General features: G+C 42.0%; 1 protein-coding gene across 1 annotated transcript in view; it reads left to right on the top strand.

The window, feature by feature from the left end:
- Window positions 1-17,770, top strand: part of ADGRV1 (adhesion G protein-coupled receptor V1) — a 306,160-nt gene extending 288,390 nt beyond the window's left edge. The window contains exons 89-91 of the mRNA XM_086628926.1: window positions 2,235-2,426; window positions 4,104-4,281; window positions 17,652-17,770. Coding sequence (XP_086485052.1) covers window positions 2,235-2,426; window positions 4,104-4,281; window positions 17,652-17,770 — 489 coding nt within the window. The remainder of the gene's footprint in view (window positions 1-2,234; window positions 2,427-4,103; window positions 4,282-17,651) is intronic.
- The last annotated feature ends 266 nt before the right edge of the window (window positions 17,771-18,036 follow it).

The following is an 18,036-nucleotide window of genomic DNA, read 5'->3' as shown; positions in this document are numbered from 1 at the left end:
GGAAGGACCCAGGGAGCTGCCTCATCACCCATCTGCATCAATACGTGGGTTTTCTCTTAATTGCACATACTGAAGTTACTTCTCTTTTCTTGGAGAAAAGGTGGGCTGCAGCAGGAGTGCCACACGAGGCGATGCATCCCAGGGACACTGACTCCTGCTGCCCAGGACAAGAATCAGCATCTCTGGATAACAGTGAAGGATAGAAGTGGTGGAAGCAGGGAGAAGTGACAGCAAGGATGCTTTGAGTGTCAAAATGCCTTTCTGTGGTTCTGGTAGAACAATAGTTCCTCAGAAATAGTACTGTCAGAAACACACAGAGTTAAATCAGGACACCAAGCCAAGTTAAGGAGATAATTGTGGCACTATTCCATATTTATTTGTTTCAGAAGAGTGAGCATCCACACTTGGGGCTACATAGGAGAGCCACGTAGCGTGGACCGTGCATTCCAGTCCCTCATGTCCTTGTGATCTTGAAAGACAGGACTGTGCAGCATTTTTGTCTAATGGATTTTCTTGAAAAGTATGACGTTGCTTGAAACTTGTGTGCAACTTTTGTGGCTAGGGCCTCAGAGACCAAAATGCCAAAGGCTGATCCAAATTCAGTGTTGTCACTGCTATCTGTTCTTGGGATTTTTGTCCTTTTCACATCCATTAAACAACTTAAATTAAAAGAAATCCATTTGCTGGTCCGTTGTGTTTGACCTACATCAGAGTCCTTGGATTTGTTTATAGAATGAAAGGGTATTTTTGTTCCTTTTTAGTGTCTCTTAAGTGCAACATGTGTTTGCATCAGTTTTTTGGAATGTATTTACTTACATGTATCACAAAGAAATTTCCTCTCAGTTAACTGCTCTGGGTCCTTGTGACAAAAAACAATAATCTGGGAAAGTGGGAAAATGTTGTCACAAAATAGCTGGTTTTAACACTTTTGTTTGCTGGTTTGCTGTTGAAAAAAAAATGAACACATGGAGCTGTATGGCTTTATAGCAGCTATATCCGAGTTTTTCCAGTGTTTGACCAACTGAGATTGAAATCCCATTGAAGCCCATCAACTTCTGTTATGCATCACTTCAGACCAGGCTGTTCTGTTGTATAGTTTTGGCATTAGAAATTATGAATCTGTGGATCATGAAGTCTTGTTTTATACTTCCTATTTTATAGGCATGGGAATGAACATATACATCGTGTTTCTTCAGTCTCCATGTATTTTCAAAATTCCTTCCATTAGAAATTCCCAAATATAAGTAGATGAAACTCCTTACTATTTATAATGCCAGTTATTACTTTCATGCCAAAGAGTACCTTCCCAATAATTTTTTCTGTTTAATAGAATGGGTTTCAGGCATCTAGAGGACGATGTGAAATACAAAAACAAAGCAGATGTAATTGTATTGCAATAATAAGGAAGAATCCAGAAGTCTTCTTTCTGTAACCTTTGCCTTCTTTAGTAATTGAAATTGATTATTTTCTCTCAGTATTTGTGCAACTTAAGAATTAGAGTAAGTCAGATATCATATTCAGACATTCAATCACTGGATTTCTTTGCAAACAAAAGATATGGTTATAATACTTTTCTTGGCTAAATCTAAAGGTCAAAATTAGCAAGTTCTAAAGAACTGCAGAGGCATACAACAGAGCCTTGTGGTAATCACAAATGAAAGACAGTGCTGAATTATTGGATATCATAGAAAATCTAATTTATAGTTACAACTTGGTATCTGTGACAGCAGCAGTGCAGTTTGCACGAGATCGAAATTGGGGCAAGAATGCAAAGAGCCAGCAGGTCAGTAAGGAAATAAAGAATTGTGGCTAGGGGCCAGCAGCCAAATCCTATTGTAAAGGCAGCCCTTAACCACATTTTCACTATTATGACAACTGTGAAACTCAAGTTGGTTTTGTTGCTGTTGAGATCTTGGCTTTGCTTTGCAACTGTGCGGGTTCAACCAAATGAACATTTTCAGTGACTCTCTTGAATTGTTTTTTTTTGTGTGTGTGTGTGTTTAGCCAGAGGCCTCAGAATATGAACTTACTTTTAACTTCCAGATCTCTGATGGGCAGTGACGTCGTCTCTTATTTTCCATAGAAATGGGCTGCAGCGCTTTGAGGCATGAACTGCTGGTGTAAGGGGAGAGCATCTGCTACAGCACATAGGACTTTGCCATGACTGCGTTCCAACTCCGACCTAAGCTCCCTGCATTTCACATGCTGATGTTCTTTTTCTCCCTCTGCTTCAGGGTCTTTACGTCTTTGTGGTGTATTTTATCCTGCACAACCAACTTTGCTGTCCTGTAAAAGCAAGTTACACCGTGGACATGAATGGTCATACAACTCCGGGATCGGCTTTTTTCACACATGGCAGTGGTCTGCCAGCTGCAGGCGGAGAGATCAGCAAGTCGACTCAGAACCTCATCAGTGCTATGGAAGAGGTAACAGTGCTATATAGTCATTACCTTGTGTATTGAAAATGTACCTGGAGATTTGAGTGGCAGTACTGAAGTGTAATACACAGGAATGAGGTGCCAGTTATTATAGGTTTGCTTTGGGGAGGGAGGATTATTATTTTTTTACCATAAAAATTGTTATCTCTAGCCATGGTGACATTCTTGGAACTTACAATTCCCTCATAACATCCCTTCTAGAGATTTTCTCCTTTTCTACTTGAGTCTTTGGTTTGTTATAGTGGCTGGTTAAAGAGTTGTCAAAAGTAGGTCATGAGAAATCAAAACACTAAGTTAATTCTTTCCTTACTATGGGTCTTAGATGAGTTTTAAGTCTTTAATTTTCCAAAGTCATGCTGTGCAAAATTTCTGGAAATTTTGATAGAACAGAATAAATCAGAATAAAATGAGAATGGAAGGGAAAGGAGAGGGGGAAAAGAAAGCAGAAAGGAAAGGAAAGAAGAAAGGAAAGACGAAAGGAAAACGGAAAGGAAAAAGGAAAGGAATTTTGAGGGAAATGATTTTCAGTCTCTCTGTTGCTGGAACTGGAATGCTGCTAGTATCGTTTTTCACTACCTGTAGTAAAGCAAGGTGACTTTGCTGCTATGTACATGTGCATGTTGATAGAGCTAGTTGAAAATTTTCCAGCTAAACAGTTTTTCCAGGAAAAACCCCGATTTAATGGAATTGAAATATTTCAAGGGAACATGTCAGTTCTAGTAATAATTTTTGTGGAAACCGAGCTGATCACCTGGCAGCTGTTTTGCCAGTTTCTCTACCTGCTTGACTGTAAGTTTATCTCAACTTTAAAGCTACTCAGCTGCCTCCTGGCAGACCACTGAATTTATTTAACTTTTCAGCATCTCACTTAAGGTGGTGCCTGACTCCCTAGTTTAGTGGACAGCATAGCTTCCCAGCTCTACATGGCAAGCTTTTATGTTCCCAAGTTTCTAAACAGTGAAAGGTCAATAAACCAAAAAAAATATATTTTGATTGTCCTAAAATATATTTTTTTAAAGTTCAGTATTTTGGCTTTTCGTCACATTTAAGGAGGAGACAGATTTTCAAAACCATCCCTTTCCTCATGAACTGAAATTCTGAGTTTTTGTGCAGCTCTACCTTAAACTGAAGTTGCAGATGAACTCTAGCAAAGTTCATATCGAAACTGTAGGGCTGTATACAACCACCAGAACCTTGAAAGGCTGGCAAATTATATTAAAATGTTATATTGGTAAACATTGGGTTGCCAACTGAAGATCATATAATGGAAAACAATGATCATTAGTGGCTATAGAAGGGAGAAGCAGGGTCCAGTAGAGGAAGAGGCAGTGGTAAGAGACGACTGAGCTGGAACCTTTCAGTGCTTTAATTTAAAGTTCTCCATACAAGGGGCCAATGTTCAGAAATAGCAATATTTTTTCAACTTTTTGAGATGACTGGAACAGGTATAATAAACACAAGGCAAAATGATTTGTAATCAAATCATATATATATATGCATTTATTTATGTATTTATTTATTTATTTTTAAAAAGGCTATCCGGTTCACTATAGAAGTGACAGAATAGCTGGTTCCAAAGTTTCTTGGTCTTGAGTTTGGCTCTGGTCATAGTTTCCAGTTTCTATACTACAGCTTTGATGATTACTGCATTTCTGTCTTTTCCAGGTGCCTGCGGACTGGGAGAGGGCATCCTTGCAGCCTGCTAGTCAAGCTAGTGCTCCCTTTAAGCAGAGTCCTCAAAATGGCAATGTTTTCCACCCTTCTGGGGGATTTAGTACCAGCTCATTGGTTGCTGATGAGGAATCACAGGAATTTGATGACCTAATATTTGCTTTAAAGACTGGTGAGTGATTCTTCTCTTTTTGTTATGTTGTTCTTCACCCTAATGGTGTCACCATTCCATGAGATCCAGCTAATGAGATCTGTTAATATAATCTGATTGCCAGTGAAAATCTGAAGTAAAATTGTTTTGCCTTGGACTGCTAATGCATTAAAAATATTGTGCAGGCTAACTAAAATAACAGAGAAGGAGTCTGCAAAAATATGGTTTGAGTCACGACGATAAGCAGACCTACAGAAAGTAGCAACAGATTGGAGGCTCTGACATTTTTTCACAAGTGTTTAAATGGCTAATTGCTTCCTCTAGTCATGGGCTGTCTTATCTTCTCTTCTTTCCCTTTTTAAATTGATTTATAGAGTATATATAATGTCTATCTTTATTTTATATATATATGTGGGAGAAACAGCGTAACTTCATAAATATTGATGATTCCAATTAATGTAAGACAAATATTTATATTTTATCCAATATAGATATTTAATGTTCTTTTTATATTATATTATATTTTAATACTTATGTGTTATATATTTTTTCAAAAATATATATATTTTGTATGTACTATCCATCATGTTTATGAAGTCATGGCAGTCTAGTGAAGTTCTCACTGACTGGAAAAGGGGAAACATAACCCTGATATTTTAAAAAGGAATACCCATGGAATTACAGGCCAATCAGTCTCACCTCTGTGCCTGGTGAGATCACGGAGCAGATCCTACTGGCAACTGTGCTAAGGCACATGGAAAATAAGAAGGTGACTGGCGACAGCCAACATGGCTTTACTGAGAGCAAATCGTGCCTCACTAATTTGGTGGCTTTCTACACAGTTTTGGTGGATAACAGAAGAGCAACTGACATCATCTACCTGAGCTTGTCCAAAGCATTTGATACTGCCCCACACAACATCCTTGTCTCTAAACTGGAAAGACATGGATTTGACGGATGGACCACTCAGTGGATAAGGAATTGTCTGGATGGTCGCACTCAAAGAGTTGTGGTCAACAGTTCAATGTCCAAGTGGAGGCCAGTGACAAGTGGAGGGTCTGGTTGAAGCGCTGAAGGTCAAGGGTAGCCTTGGTTGTAGTGACTATGAAATGGTGGAGTTCGGGATCTCATGTGGCAGGAAGACAATACCTAGCAGAATTAGAACCCTGGACTTCAGTAGGGCCAACGTTGATCTTTTCAAACAACTGCTAGGAAATATCCCATGGGACAGAGTACTAGAAGGTAAAGGGGCCCAAGATAGTTGGTTAGCCTTCAAGGACCTCTTCTTCCGAGCTCAAGACTGGTGCATCCCAACAGGTAGGAAGTCAAGAAAGGGTACCAAGAGACCTGCATGGTTAAATGGGGAACTGTTGGGCAAACTCAAGTGGAAAAAGAGAGTACAGATCATGGAAGGAGGGGCAGGCCACTTGGGAGGAATATAGGTCTGCTGTCAGAGGATATAGGAAGGCACTTAGGAAAGCTAAGACCTTCTTGGAATTAAACCTTGCAAGAAAGGTCAAGGACAACAGAAAGGGCTTCTTCAAATACATTGCAGATAAAACTAACACTAGAGGCAATGTAGGCCCACTGGTGAATGAGGAGGGTGCCCTGGTGACAGAGGATAAGAAGAAGGCAGGGTTACTGAATACCTTCTTTGCCTCAGTCTATACTGCTGGAGGCTATCCTGATGAGCCCCGGAACCCTGAGGCTCCTGAGGAAGTCAGGATAGAGTAGGAGTCTACCCTGGTTGATGAGGACTTGGTTAGGGACCAGTTAAGCAACCTGGACATCCATAAATCCATGAGTCCTGATGTGATGCACCTGCGGGTGCTGAGGGAGCTGGTGGATGTCATTGCCGGACCACTCGCCATCATCTTTGATAAATCATGTGGAACGGGAGATGTGCCTGAGGACTGGAGGAAAGCAAATGTCACTGCAGTCTTCAAAAGGGGCAAGAAAGAAGACGCAGATAACTATAGACCGGTCAGCCTCACCTCCATCCCTGGAAAGATAATGGAACAACCTATCCTAGGTGCTGTCTCTAGGCATATCAAGGATAAGAGGGTCATTAGGGGCAGTCAACATGGCTTCACTAAGGGGAAGTCGTGCTTGACAAACCTGATAGCCTTTTATGAGGATATCACCCAGTGGGTGGATGATGGTAGAGCAGTGGATGTGGTCTGTCTTGACTTCAGTAAAGCATTTACCAGCTCTGGAGTCCCCAATATAAGAAGGACATGGAGCTACCTTCTCGAGAAGAGAAGGCTCCAGGGTGATCTTATAGCAGCTTTCCAGTACCTAAAGGGGGCCTACAGGAAAGCTGGAGAGGGACTTTTTACAAGGGCGTGTAGATATAGGACAAGGGGCAATGGATTTAAACTGAAAGAGGGGAGATTTCGATTAGGTATAAGGAAGAAATTTTTTACATTGAGGGTGGTGAACAGGTTGCCCAGAGAAGTTGTGGATGCCCCATCCCTGGAAGTGTTCAAGGCCAGGTTGGATGAGACTTTGGGCAACCTGGTGTAGTGGAGGATTTCTCTGCCCATGGCAGGCAGGTTGGAACTAGATGATCTTTAAGGTCTCTTCCAACCCTAACCATTCTATGATTCTATGATTTGACACATTCTCCCACGGCATCCTCACAGCTAAACTGAGGAAGTGTGGTCTGGGTGATCAGATAGTGAGGTGGATTGTGAACTGGCTGAAGGATAGAAGCCAGAGAACAGTGGTCAATGGGACAGAGTCCAGTTGGAGGCCTTTATCCAGTGGAGTCCCTCAAGAGTCGGTACTGGGACCAGTATTGTTCAACATATTCATCAATGACTTGGATGAGGGAATAGAGTGCATGGTCAGCAAGTTTGCTGATGACACTAAAGTGAGAGGAGTGACTGACACACAGAAGGCCGTGCTGCCATTCAGAGAGACCTGGACAGGATGGAGAGTTGGGCGGGGAGAAATTTAATGAAATACAACAAGGGCAAGTGTAGAGTCTTGCATCTGGGTAAGGACAACCCCATGTACCAGTACAAATTGGGGACTGAACTGTTGGGGAACATCACAGCAGAAAGGGACCTGGGGGTCGTGGTGGACAGCAGGATGACCATGAGCCAGCAATGTGCCCTTGTGGCCAAGAAGGCCAATGGCATCCTGGGGTGTATGAGAAGGGGTGTGGTTAGTAGGTGGAGAGGGGTTCTCCTCCCCCTCTACTCTGCCCTGGTGAGGCCGCATCTGGAATATTGTGTCCAGTTCTGGGCCCCTCAGTTCAAGAAGGACAAGGAACTGCTTGAGAGAGTCTAGCGCAGAGCCACAAAGATGATTTAGGGTGTGGAGCATCTCCCTTATGAGGAAAGGCTGAAGGAGCAGAGTCTCTTTAGCTTGGAGAAGAGGAGACTGAGGGGGGACCTCATTAATGTGTATAAATATGTAAAGGGTGACTGTCATGAGGATGGAGCCAGGCTCTTCTCAGTGGCATCCAATGATAGGACAAGGGGAAATGGATATAAGCTGGAACATAGGAGTTTCCGCTTAAACATGAGGAAGAAGTTCTTCCCAGTAAGGGTAACAGAACACTGGAACAGGCTGCCCAGAGAGGTTGTGAAGTTTCCTTCTCTGGAGATGTTCAAAACCCACTTGGATGCGTTCTTGTGTGATCTGATCTAGATGGTCCTGCTTTGGCAGGGGGATTGGACTAGATGATCCTTTGAGATTCCTTCCAGTCCCTTACATTCTGTGATTCTGTGATTCTGTGGTGTTGGTTGATGAGAAGCTCACCATGAGTCGGCAATGTGCGCTGGCAGCCCAGAAAGCCAACCATGTCCTGGGCTGCATCCAAAGAAGCAGACCCCACCTGCAGTGCTTCATTCAGCTCTGGGTCACACAACATCAGAAGGACATTAAAGCTGTTGGAGCAAGTCCAGACGAGGACCACGAAGATGATGCAAAGGCTAGAGCACCTCTGCTATTGAGACAGGCTGAGAGAGTTGGGGTTGTTCAGCCTGAAAAAGGCTCCAGGGAGACCTTCTAGCAGCCTTCCAGTACCTAAAGGGGCTACAAGAAAGCTGGAGAGGGACTTTTACAGGGGCATGTAGTGACAGGACAAGGGGCAATGGCTTTAAACTGAAAGAAGGAGATTTTGATTAGGTATAAGGAAGAAATTCTTCCTTCTGAGGGTGGTGAGGCACAGGAACAGGTTGCCCAGAGAAGCTGTGGCTGCCCCATCCCTGGAAGTGTTCAAGACCAGGTTGGATGAGGCTTTGAGCAACCTGGTGTAGCAGAGGGTGTCCCTGCCCATGGCAGGGGAGTTGGAACTCAATGATCTTTATATCATAGAACCATTCTATGATTCTGGCCGCACTCAGAGAGTAGTGGTCAACGGCTCGATGTCCAAGTGGAGACCGGTCACGAGTGGCGTCCCTCAGGGGTCCTTGTTGGGCCCGGCCCTCTTCAACATCTTTGTCGGTGACATGGACAGTGGCATGGAGTGCACCCTCAGCAAGATCGCTGATGACACCAAGCTGTGTGGTGCCGTCGACACGCTGGAAGGGAGGGATGCCATCCAGAGGGACCTTGACAGGCTGGAGAGGTGGGCCCGTACCAACCTCATGAAGTTTAACCAGGCCAAATGCAAGGTCCTACATCTGGGTCGTGGCAATCCCAGGCATAAATACAGACTGGGTGGTGATTGGATCGAGAGCAGCCCTGAGGAGAAGGACTTGGGAGTACTGGTGGACGAGAAGCTCAATATGAGCCGGCAATGTGCTCTTGCGGCCCAGAAGGCCAACCGCGTCCTGGGCTGCATCAAGAGGAGCGTGGCCAGCAGGTCGAGAGAGGTCATTCTCCCCCTCTACTCTGCCCTCGTGAGACCTCACCTGGAGTACTGCGTCCAGTTCTGGAGCCCCCAACATAAGAAGGACATGGACCAGTTGGAGAGGGTCCAGAGGAGGGACACGAAGATGATAAGAGGGCTGGAGCACCTTTCCTATGAGGACAGGCTGAAAGAGTTGGGGCTGTTGAGCCTGGAGAAGAGGAGGCTCCGGGGTGACCTTATAGCAGTCTTCCAGTACCTCAAGGGGGACTACAAGAAAGATGGGGAGAGGCTATTCAGGAGGGCCAGTTGTGATAGGACAAGGGGTAATGGTTTTAAAATAGCGGGAGGTAGATTCAGATTGGATATTAGGAAAAAGTTTTTTACCATGAGAGTTGTAGAACACTGGAACAGGTTGCCCAGAGAGGTGGTGAATGCTCCATCCCTGGAGACATTCAAGGCCAGGTTGGACGAGGCCCTGAGCAACCTGATCTAGTTGGAGATATCCCTGTTCCTTGCAGGGGGGTTGGACTAGATGACCTTTGAAGGTCCCTTCCAGCCCTAACCATTCTATGATTCTATGATTCTGTGATGTAAAATACATTTGGACCTGAAAAATGGCGTACACTGGAAAAATAAACTCAATAGATTTCTGCCCAAACACAAGATCCAGTTGTAATGAGCTCACCATGCTGCTGGAGCACAGAAGCAGAGGAGGCCACTCTAGGTGTCAAAAACTACACCGGCAAAACACAACATTTGTAATCAGATTCTTCTCACTGGCATTAGAGTTCAAGTCTTCAGAATCCCTGGCTTTGTTATGTATTGTTTTTCTGCCTTCTCACTCACTCCACCAATGAGGCTTCAGGTTATTCAGGTTATTCAAATGAGGATATAAATGGATAGCCAGATGTGGCCACAGGTGGAAGAAATGAAGTGAAACCTGATTCAAAGATCAGTCAACATGGGAATGTCTGGTAAGGTGACCACTAAGGCAAAGGAGTACCACCTGATACGACCTGGCAGATGCTAACCCAAGCCCACCTCTTCGAGGCACCAGGTGAAATACAAATGGACTAGCTTGGTAGTAGGAGGTCACCTGAGTAATCTTTGGGGATACCCTTGACCCTTGCAAGAGACAACAGTGGGGTACCGGTGACATTAAGAAGTTATGTGCTCTGGCACCGATAATTTCAGGAGTTTGTTCCCTTCAGTGACACCAAGGAAAACAGACAAACTGGCTAGAAGACTGGGAAAGCTGCTAAAGAAGGGGCAGCTTTATTCAATATATTCCTAATGCTTTATCTCCTAAGCCAATTTCCATTGTGGAAAATGGATGATTAATAACTGGCCTAGTGCTAAGAAATACAAATTTTTATGAAGATTGTCACAAAATCTGTACTGTACCTATTAATTTTCCTGGACATTTTGCAGACTACTCCGAATTTTTTTTATGCAGTTAAAGATTTTAGGCAAGACTTTCAAATCTTGGTGCGCAAGCTTACAGTTCCAAACCTCTTTCTTAAGTACCTAAGAAAGTAGCTTCTACTCTTTTTCTGAATATTTTGAAGGAAGCCAGGTAATTCATAGCCAGGTAATAAGATATGAAGCCATTCACATCTTACACTCCTACCATCGCACGCAGTGTTTACTGCTTAAGCAGCTCAGTTGACATCAGTTGGCTTATTTTCTGCAGTAAACTCTACGCACTGTGGAAGATTGAGTCTTAAGTCATGGAGAACAATCTAGGCAATGACAGTGGTTAAAACTCATGGTTAATATAATTCACCACAGCTTTAGCAATTAGTGATTTTTTAATAAATCTTTAAGCTCCATCTTTGGTTAATTTGTTTTCAGTCCTTCTAAAGGAAGTAGGTCTAGAACCAGCTTTTTATTATTTTGCCTAAATTTTATTACTGTCTTCTTTATTAACATTTTATTATCATTTTTTCTTATGAGCCTTTTGTATTAATGTGATTTGAACCAGAGACCTCAGGCCACAGTTGGAGAAAAATATTGTTGTTTGCATTACTGATTCAAGTAGTACCTGACCGTTTTACCCCAGTGCTTATTCGGGTGCCTAAACTGTGTCCTCAGCAACATTACAGGTGCAAAAAAAGATGATTTCTAAGTCAAACCAGTTGTCTCATCTGGTTCCAGCCCCACACACAATGTTTGAACAAGCCAAACTGAAGAAACCGTGTTGAGGTTAGAGGAGCTTTAACCACCAAAGTAAATGTTTATCAGCTATTGCCTTAGATACAATCTGTAGCTCAACACATACCTTAAACTAAAACACATGAGCTCTTCTGTAATTAAAAATCATAGCTGTTTTATTGTTCTCATTCAGCCCTGCTCTCCAGTCCACTTCAGTGCATGGCCAAGGAGTCAAGGTGCTCCTGATGGCATGAGGGAGAGAACCACATGGTAGGAATAACAGGGGAGAGGAGGTGATGGAAAGTGGGACTTCTCTGTTTGGTGGTAAGGGTTTATGCTGTTAAAGTATTCACTGAGCTGTGGTCTGGTGGGGGTTTTATGATACACTTAAGCTAACAGGCACTGAAAAGAGCCTGTCTCCTGGTCCCTCTGACCAGCACGTTTCTTCTTCCTCTCTTACATCATTGCTCATACTCACATGAAACCGCAACGACTCAGGTTAAAGACTTCTCTCCCTCTTCCTCTCCCTCTTCCTCTCTTTTCTCTCCCCTTCTCTCCCCTCTCCCTTTGCCACTCCGCATCGGTTTGATGCCCTTTGAGCATCACTCCCATCTCCAAGAAAGCAGAAGGCATCAGCAACTAGAAGACCAGCACCTCTTCTCTAAACAGACTAAAACGTATGGGCAGCTGAGATGCCTGTTTGCTGCCTTGGTCTTATCTGTCGCAGTGCATCTCATATCTTTTTAGATGAAGCTTTATTTCAGTAGGTTGAGAATTCCTTATCTCAAGCAGATAAGATTCTGGGAGAGCTGGGAAAAGGTGCTGTGCACCACATTAGCTGTTTTTATCACTCCCAGCCTCAGAGGTGTGGCTTTTAGGTGTAGAGGTAGAATACAAATGCCTGCTTTATTATTGCTTGAGCTTCACCTCTGATAAGAAGGAACAGCAAGCTCCATTATCTGTCATTCCCTAAAACTGTCAATCTATAACCAAACGCAGCCTCAGCTGTGCTAAAATATTAGCTCCTACTCTGAATGTTGGTTGAGGATCAGCTGATTAGGAGAGGACTATGTAAAAATGTCTTCATGCCTCTTTGCACTTCGTCTGTCCTTGCTGCTCATGTGGTTTGGAGCTGTCTGAAGGTTACTTTAATTTATGCACACTGTCTGTAGCCACAAGGTTTAATGTGGCAGCCAAGAATCAGCGAGAATCAGGGTATAATCGCAGCAAAGCTAAAATCTCATTCCTGTCCTCCTGCCCCAGCCTCGCACTTCAGCTGGCCGCTCTCAGCCGTGGAGAGGTTAAAAAAAAAAAAAAATCAAACAAATCCCCACAGCACAACTTTATTCTTTAACCTGCAACTGTTTAGTAATTTGCAGTTTGTAGTGCAGCTCCACAAATAGGTGCGTTGGCACACTTGGCCTTATTGCTAAAGAAATGTGTCACAGAACTATGCACTTAGCCCTTGGTTCCGTAATCATTAATGCTGGGCCTAATTACAGATTAACCTGAAATACGGACTGGGCCAGATGAAGGCATACAACTGCATTTATAGCAAATTAAGTGGACAACAATGTTTCTTAGCCAGCTTTTATTACCTTTATACAAGCTTTGCATCACATGGCCATAGAATTTTTTTGTTTCGTGCAAGAAATCCAAAAGCTGGACTTCTTACATCATAAAGCCATGGTCTCTGAGTGTCTTATCAATTAATTCCTCCTTTCCATCAAACATGTTCATGTCCATACAGAAATATATAGCTAGGATTCACTATGCCGACTATGTCACCTCATCTCTGATGCTGTGGGAACCTTTTGGAAGGCCAGCCAGCTCTAAGGCAATTTGTGTGAAGGAAATTATAGAACAATCATGATAGGAAAAATAATTTAGGGACATGTCCTGCCTATTAATATGTGCTAAAACCTTTTTTTTTAAAAAAAAAAAGGTTCAAGAATTTGGCTTAAATTATATATTTTATTATATTTAATTTATAATGAATCAAAGGTTTAGCTTCTATTGAGGGACAATTATTTACTAATTAATTGCACTAATTAACTTTAAAAGTGCTGTCATTTTGGACTTTTTCCTCTGATTTCTTGTACAAGGTTTATATTGATAGACAATTTATTAAGACCATTGCCTTCCAGATTGTCATGGAGTCATATGATACTGTCATTAACGCTATAGCACAATGTCATAGAATTCCCTAGGACTTCTACTCTGGTAAGGGCTGGAGAGTTAAAAGAGGAGCCAACTGAATAAAAGTAGATGGAATCTGTCTCAAAGCAGCAAGCTGTTTATTAGCTTTGCTGTAAAGCATAAATCCCATAAATGCACGATGGCTTTACTGATCCCTGATCTTCTGTCCCTGTTCCCATCTCCTACAAATACTCTTGTCCTTCTCCTTCTGTGATGCACAAAACTGAACCAGTTAATTCTTTTGGGTGAGACGTGAATGCAAAACACAGCAAAACCTTTGAGAGTGGCCCAAACCCATCCAGTACTGACTTGGTGACCCACCCCTGCAGGAAGTTGTTTGAGAAGATGTTAAAAGGTTAGAGCGGAGAATACCAGCCTAGCACATGGTATTTTCCAAATATATATCAGACAGCATCAATGGAGGAAATTGCTGCATCCACATCTCAGTGTATTTTTGCTCTCAATAAAGCCATATGTGATAAATCCTAAACAAATATTCTACATGGAGAATACCTGGAAAAATCTACTGTGTAAGTTAAAAACCCCACACAAATGCAGCTATTGCAATAACGATGCTATAGAAACCAACCCGTAATTTATGATCTAATACATCTAAAGTTCCAAAGTCAGCATTTTTTAAAACAGAGTCACCACTGCAGGTGCCTGGTTTGAGACTTGAGTATCTCATGTTGAGCATCCAGAATTAGAGGAAACATTTGAAATTTCTACTTCTGCAAGGTGTCCAGTGCAATGTCCTGGAGACTGTCTGTCACAGGGCAGATAAATTGTAGATGATGGCAAAGTGCCAGATCCGTGCCCTGCCTTATCAACTGACGTCACTTGTGTTTTGAAGGGTTCACTTTGCAGAAAAAAAAAAAAAAGGGAGGAAGGGTAGCCAGTTTGCATATTCGCTCCACTTCTCTTTTGTGATTTCTCACAAACATGCTATCTGTTGGCTGTTGAATGTGACGGCGTAATACCCAGGAAGTATTTTTAGTCCAATCTCAGCTTTATTCGTAGAAGTCTGGATGTCTGTTGGTGTCATTTCTGTAAAGTCAAAACCCTGAAAGAAGAGTTAAAGTTAGTTCAGGTAGCTTATTCATATCTATATCTAATGCATCTTACACATACAGTATAAATCATGATTGATTCAGAAACCAATGTGGAAGTGCTTATGAGATAAAAAGTCTCCCCAGAGATATGAGTACAGTAATTACAAAGCAAACGCCATCTCTCTTAAAATGTTTTAGTGAAAGTTTGAGATATATCTGAACAAGCAGGTGTTAACAGCGGGTGTTCAAGGGCACGTTGGAACGTGCTGATGGAATCCTTCAACCAGTAGATGTCACTGGAGGGGTCTCGTTGGGTCTGGAAGCCAGCTGTGACTTCTCAGCTTCTAGATAGTCCTCTGATACAAGAAAGGAAGAAAGGCCTCGTTTTTCTGCTTCTTTTCTTAAAATAGTTTATTCACAAATTGAGAAAGTGTAATACTCCCTGCTACATACCTGCCATCCAACTCTAGTATCTCTGGGGGAGTAGGCACTTTTTTTGAATCTGATTGTGTTTAAATTCTGCCCTAATCTGAGAACAAGCCGGACCTGTGAACTGTATGAAACTCCATCGTGTAAGCAGTCATTCCCTTCTCAGTCTGCCAACTGTTTGGTAAGCTGGTATCCTGGTTACATTTCAGCTCTCATGCCTAGAAAGGATCAACTCTTACATAGTTTGTCTTTGCATCATCAGCAGGACAAGGCCCTTGTAAACCCAAAGGAGCCAACTTCAGTCTCTGGTTTATCAAGTTCCTGGCAAGAATCTCCGTAACAAAAAAAATCTCCTCTTACTTTGCACAAAGCATGCATGTATATGACATTTAAGAATATACATAGTGTAATACCATATTAGACTGGTGTCCCATTTTTTTGTACTAACCAGCACAAAATTCTTTAAGAAACCCCATAATGAATAATTGCAGTATAGCCACCAGTAAGACAAATATCTTTCTAACCCTGACAGCCAGTGTTCACCTTGAAATCTGAACCCAGTACAGTCATATTTATATAATACGATTTTAAATATTTTCAATAATCTATTTTTTCCTTTCTTGAAATTTGTACCCTCTTCAGCCCAAATAAATGTTTTAAGTAAATTGCTGTGTTAATGAAGCTACATAAGAACTATTGTTTTATTTCTCCATTCAAAGTATTTTATTTACTTCAAGGTTATTGCTTTGTTCTTCCGTCCGCAAATGGTAAATACAGCAGTCTAATTTATCTTCTCTATTACACTCATGTTTCCTTTCTAAAACAAACAGTTTTAGAGGAGATAAGAAAAAAATAAATAACTTGCTTATGCAATTGCTGTTTTCCCTAGGACTTTCAAGCAGCCTTTAGTTATTAGGACCATGATTCAATGAAAAGGTTCAATATGCATATAAATTTCAATCAGCAAGTATGGTTTGATAATCTCAGTACACTTATAAACAAGTACTTTAATGATTCAGAGCCTAATCTTCTTGTCTTTATTATGGTATCTCTGTACGTCGATGGATTTTTACTCTTGTCATACTCTGACAGTAACTGCTGGTCTCTCAGGGGGCTGGGTCATACAGACCCCAGAACGGGACTCATCTAGCAGATGTCAATGAATGCAAGTTCAGTAAGAAGGATCATGGTGCAGAAATATTCACTTTTTATCTGGATGCAGTAGGGCTGGGTTCACCCACCGCTGCACCCAAGTTTGGTGCCTACCAGGACTTCTTCCAGACCTCTGCAGGAAAGCCCACCTAGTCCTGCAGATTCTCCTGCTCAGGTTCTCTGAACCAAGCTCTATATTCAAGGTTTCAGCCTGACTTTCCACAGCAAATGAGCATCCCACGTCTCCCCCCTTTGCCGTAATTTTCTGCTTGGGGAGTGGTGGACGGAAGGGTGCTATGGAAAAACTTTGTAAAAGTGGAACAAGATGGGGCATAGAAAATGATGAAGTAACTCCAAAAAAGTAAATGACTCTCATCTACTTTTTTGCCAAACAAGCCAAAGCCTGGAATGTCAGCTGAGGCAGAAATAAGAGATGCACTGTACAACTGATAGAAACTTCTGAAAATATATTTTAGTATTAAAAGGCAAATCAATGCCTCTCCCAGCATACCCCGTTCGGGGCTTTTTGAGCCAAATGTGACGCCTTTGCAACTCCCTTGAACTGCATGTAGTTACAGATCTACTTCTGCCCAAAATGAGTAACTTCTCTAGTTATCTGTAAGTGACGTGGCTGTAAGACCATGCCTGAAATTACTGTGTCTTGAAGTCACCACACCAAAATACACAGATGTGCAATTCTTAACAAATTTAAAGCCTAGGTGCCCTAGACTCTAACAAGACCCATGTATGGTGGTTTTTTTTTTTATTCCCTGCACAACTCAAAGAGAGGCACTGAAAACGCACCGAATTTTATAGTTACAACTGACATTCTGTGAAAAAGTGGCCTGAAGAAAATACACGCTTCATAAAAACTAGTGCAGGATTATGAATCTTCACACTAATCAACTCAAACCTCCTCCCCCCCCCAAAAAATCTCAACTTCCCAAAAACCAACAAGGAAACAACAAGCTGACAGAACAAAAGTTTGGAGAAGGTGGCCTCCTGAAGTCTCTTCCAGACATGTTTTGGAAGTTTCCATGAGCCAAAGTCTAGTATTCTCTCACAGCAGAAGAAAAACACAATACACTGGCTTGTGCCAAATGTGGGTTTAAAGAATATTTAGTCAGCGTCTTTTCTCATGTTGAAATTACAATCCTATTAAAACAGCTGGAATTGCAGTTTAACAGGGAAATTTTATCATTAAAAATCAATTCTTCATGAAGAAGTCCTTGGAAATACCAGACTGTAACAGCCAGACCATGAAGCCAGCCTAAGCCAGGCCTTGATTCATGCTCTTGTGATTTCAAGGCAACCTCTGAATAGCTATTGTATTTATCACTGAGATAAATAAAGTGACTAACAGTGGAATTATGAAAAAGCGTATCTGGGTGGTACAAAACAACATCAGACAATGTTATAACCTGCGGATTCAGAATGGTAGACTAGTAAGAGGAAACTTGCTGCATCGTTGTGGGATAGGGAAGCATTTCAACAATCAGAATAAAGCAGAGCAGGCCATGATATCACCATTTCTGCGTTGGGATTTCATTCTTACTGATTCTTTTTTTTTTTTTTTTGTCTTTGTTTCACTGTTTCAGGTGCAGGTCTCAGCGTCAGTGATAATGAATCTTGTCATGGCAGCCAGGACGGTGGCAGCATGGCTAACTCCCAGATCGTAGAGCTTAGAAGAATACCGATAGCAGATACTCATCTCTAACTCCACAGCTTGATTGGGTTTTTGTTGTTTTCTGGTTGGTTTTTTTTTAATTCAAGCCTCAGTATTTTTATATTTGTACTTCCTTTTGCACTAAAACACTATATGAAACTGTAGTAGAATGCTGTGAGCTTTACTGAACGTTTAAAAGGGAATGTTTGCTTGAGGTTTTGTATATCAGAAAATGAACTGTAAATTTTTTACAGTGGCTGAGCATCAATCGATACCATGGCAATCAGCCCAGATTTGTATCTTGTAGCTAGACAATG

Source organism: Tauraco erythrolophus, chromosome Z (genome assembly GCF_009769465.1).
Source record: "Tauraco erythrolophus isolate bTauEry1 chromosome Z, bTauEry1.pri, whole genome shotgun sequence".
Lineage (NCBI taxonomy): Eukaryota > Metazoa > Chordata > Aves > Musophagiformes > Musophagidae > Tauraco > Tauraco erythrolophus.
This window is presented reverse-complemented; position numbering and strand designations above follow the sequence as displayed.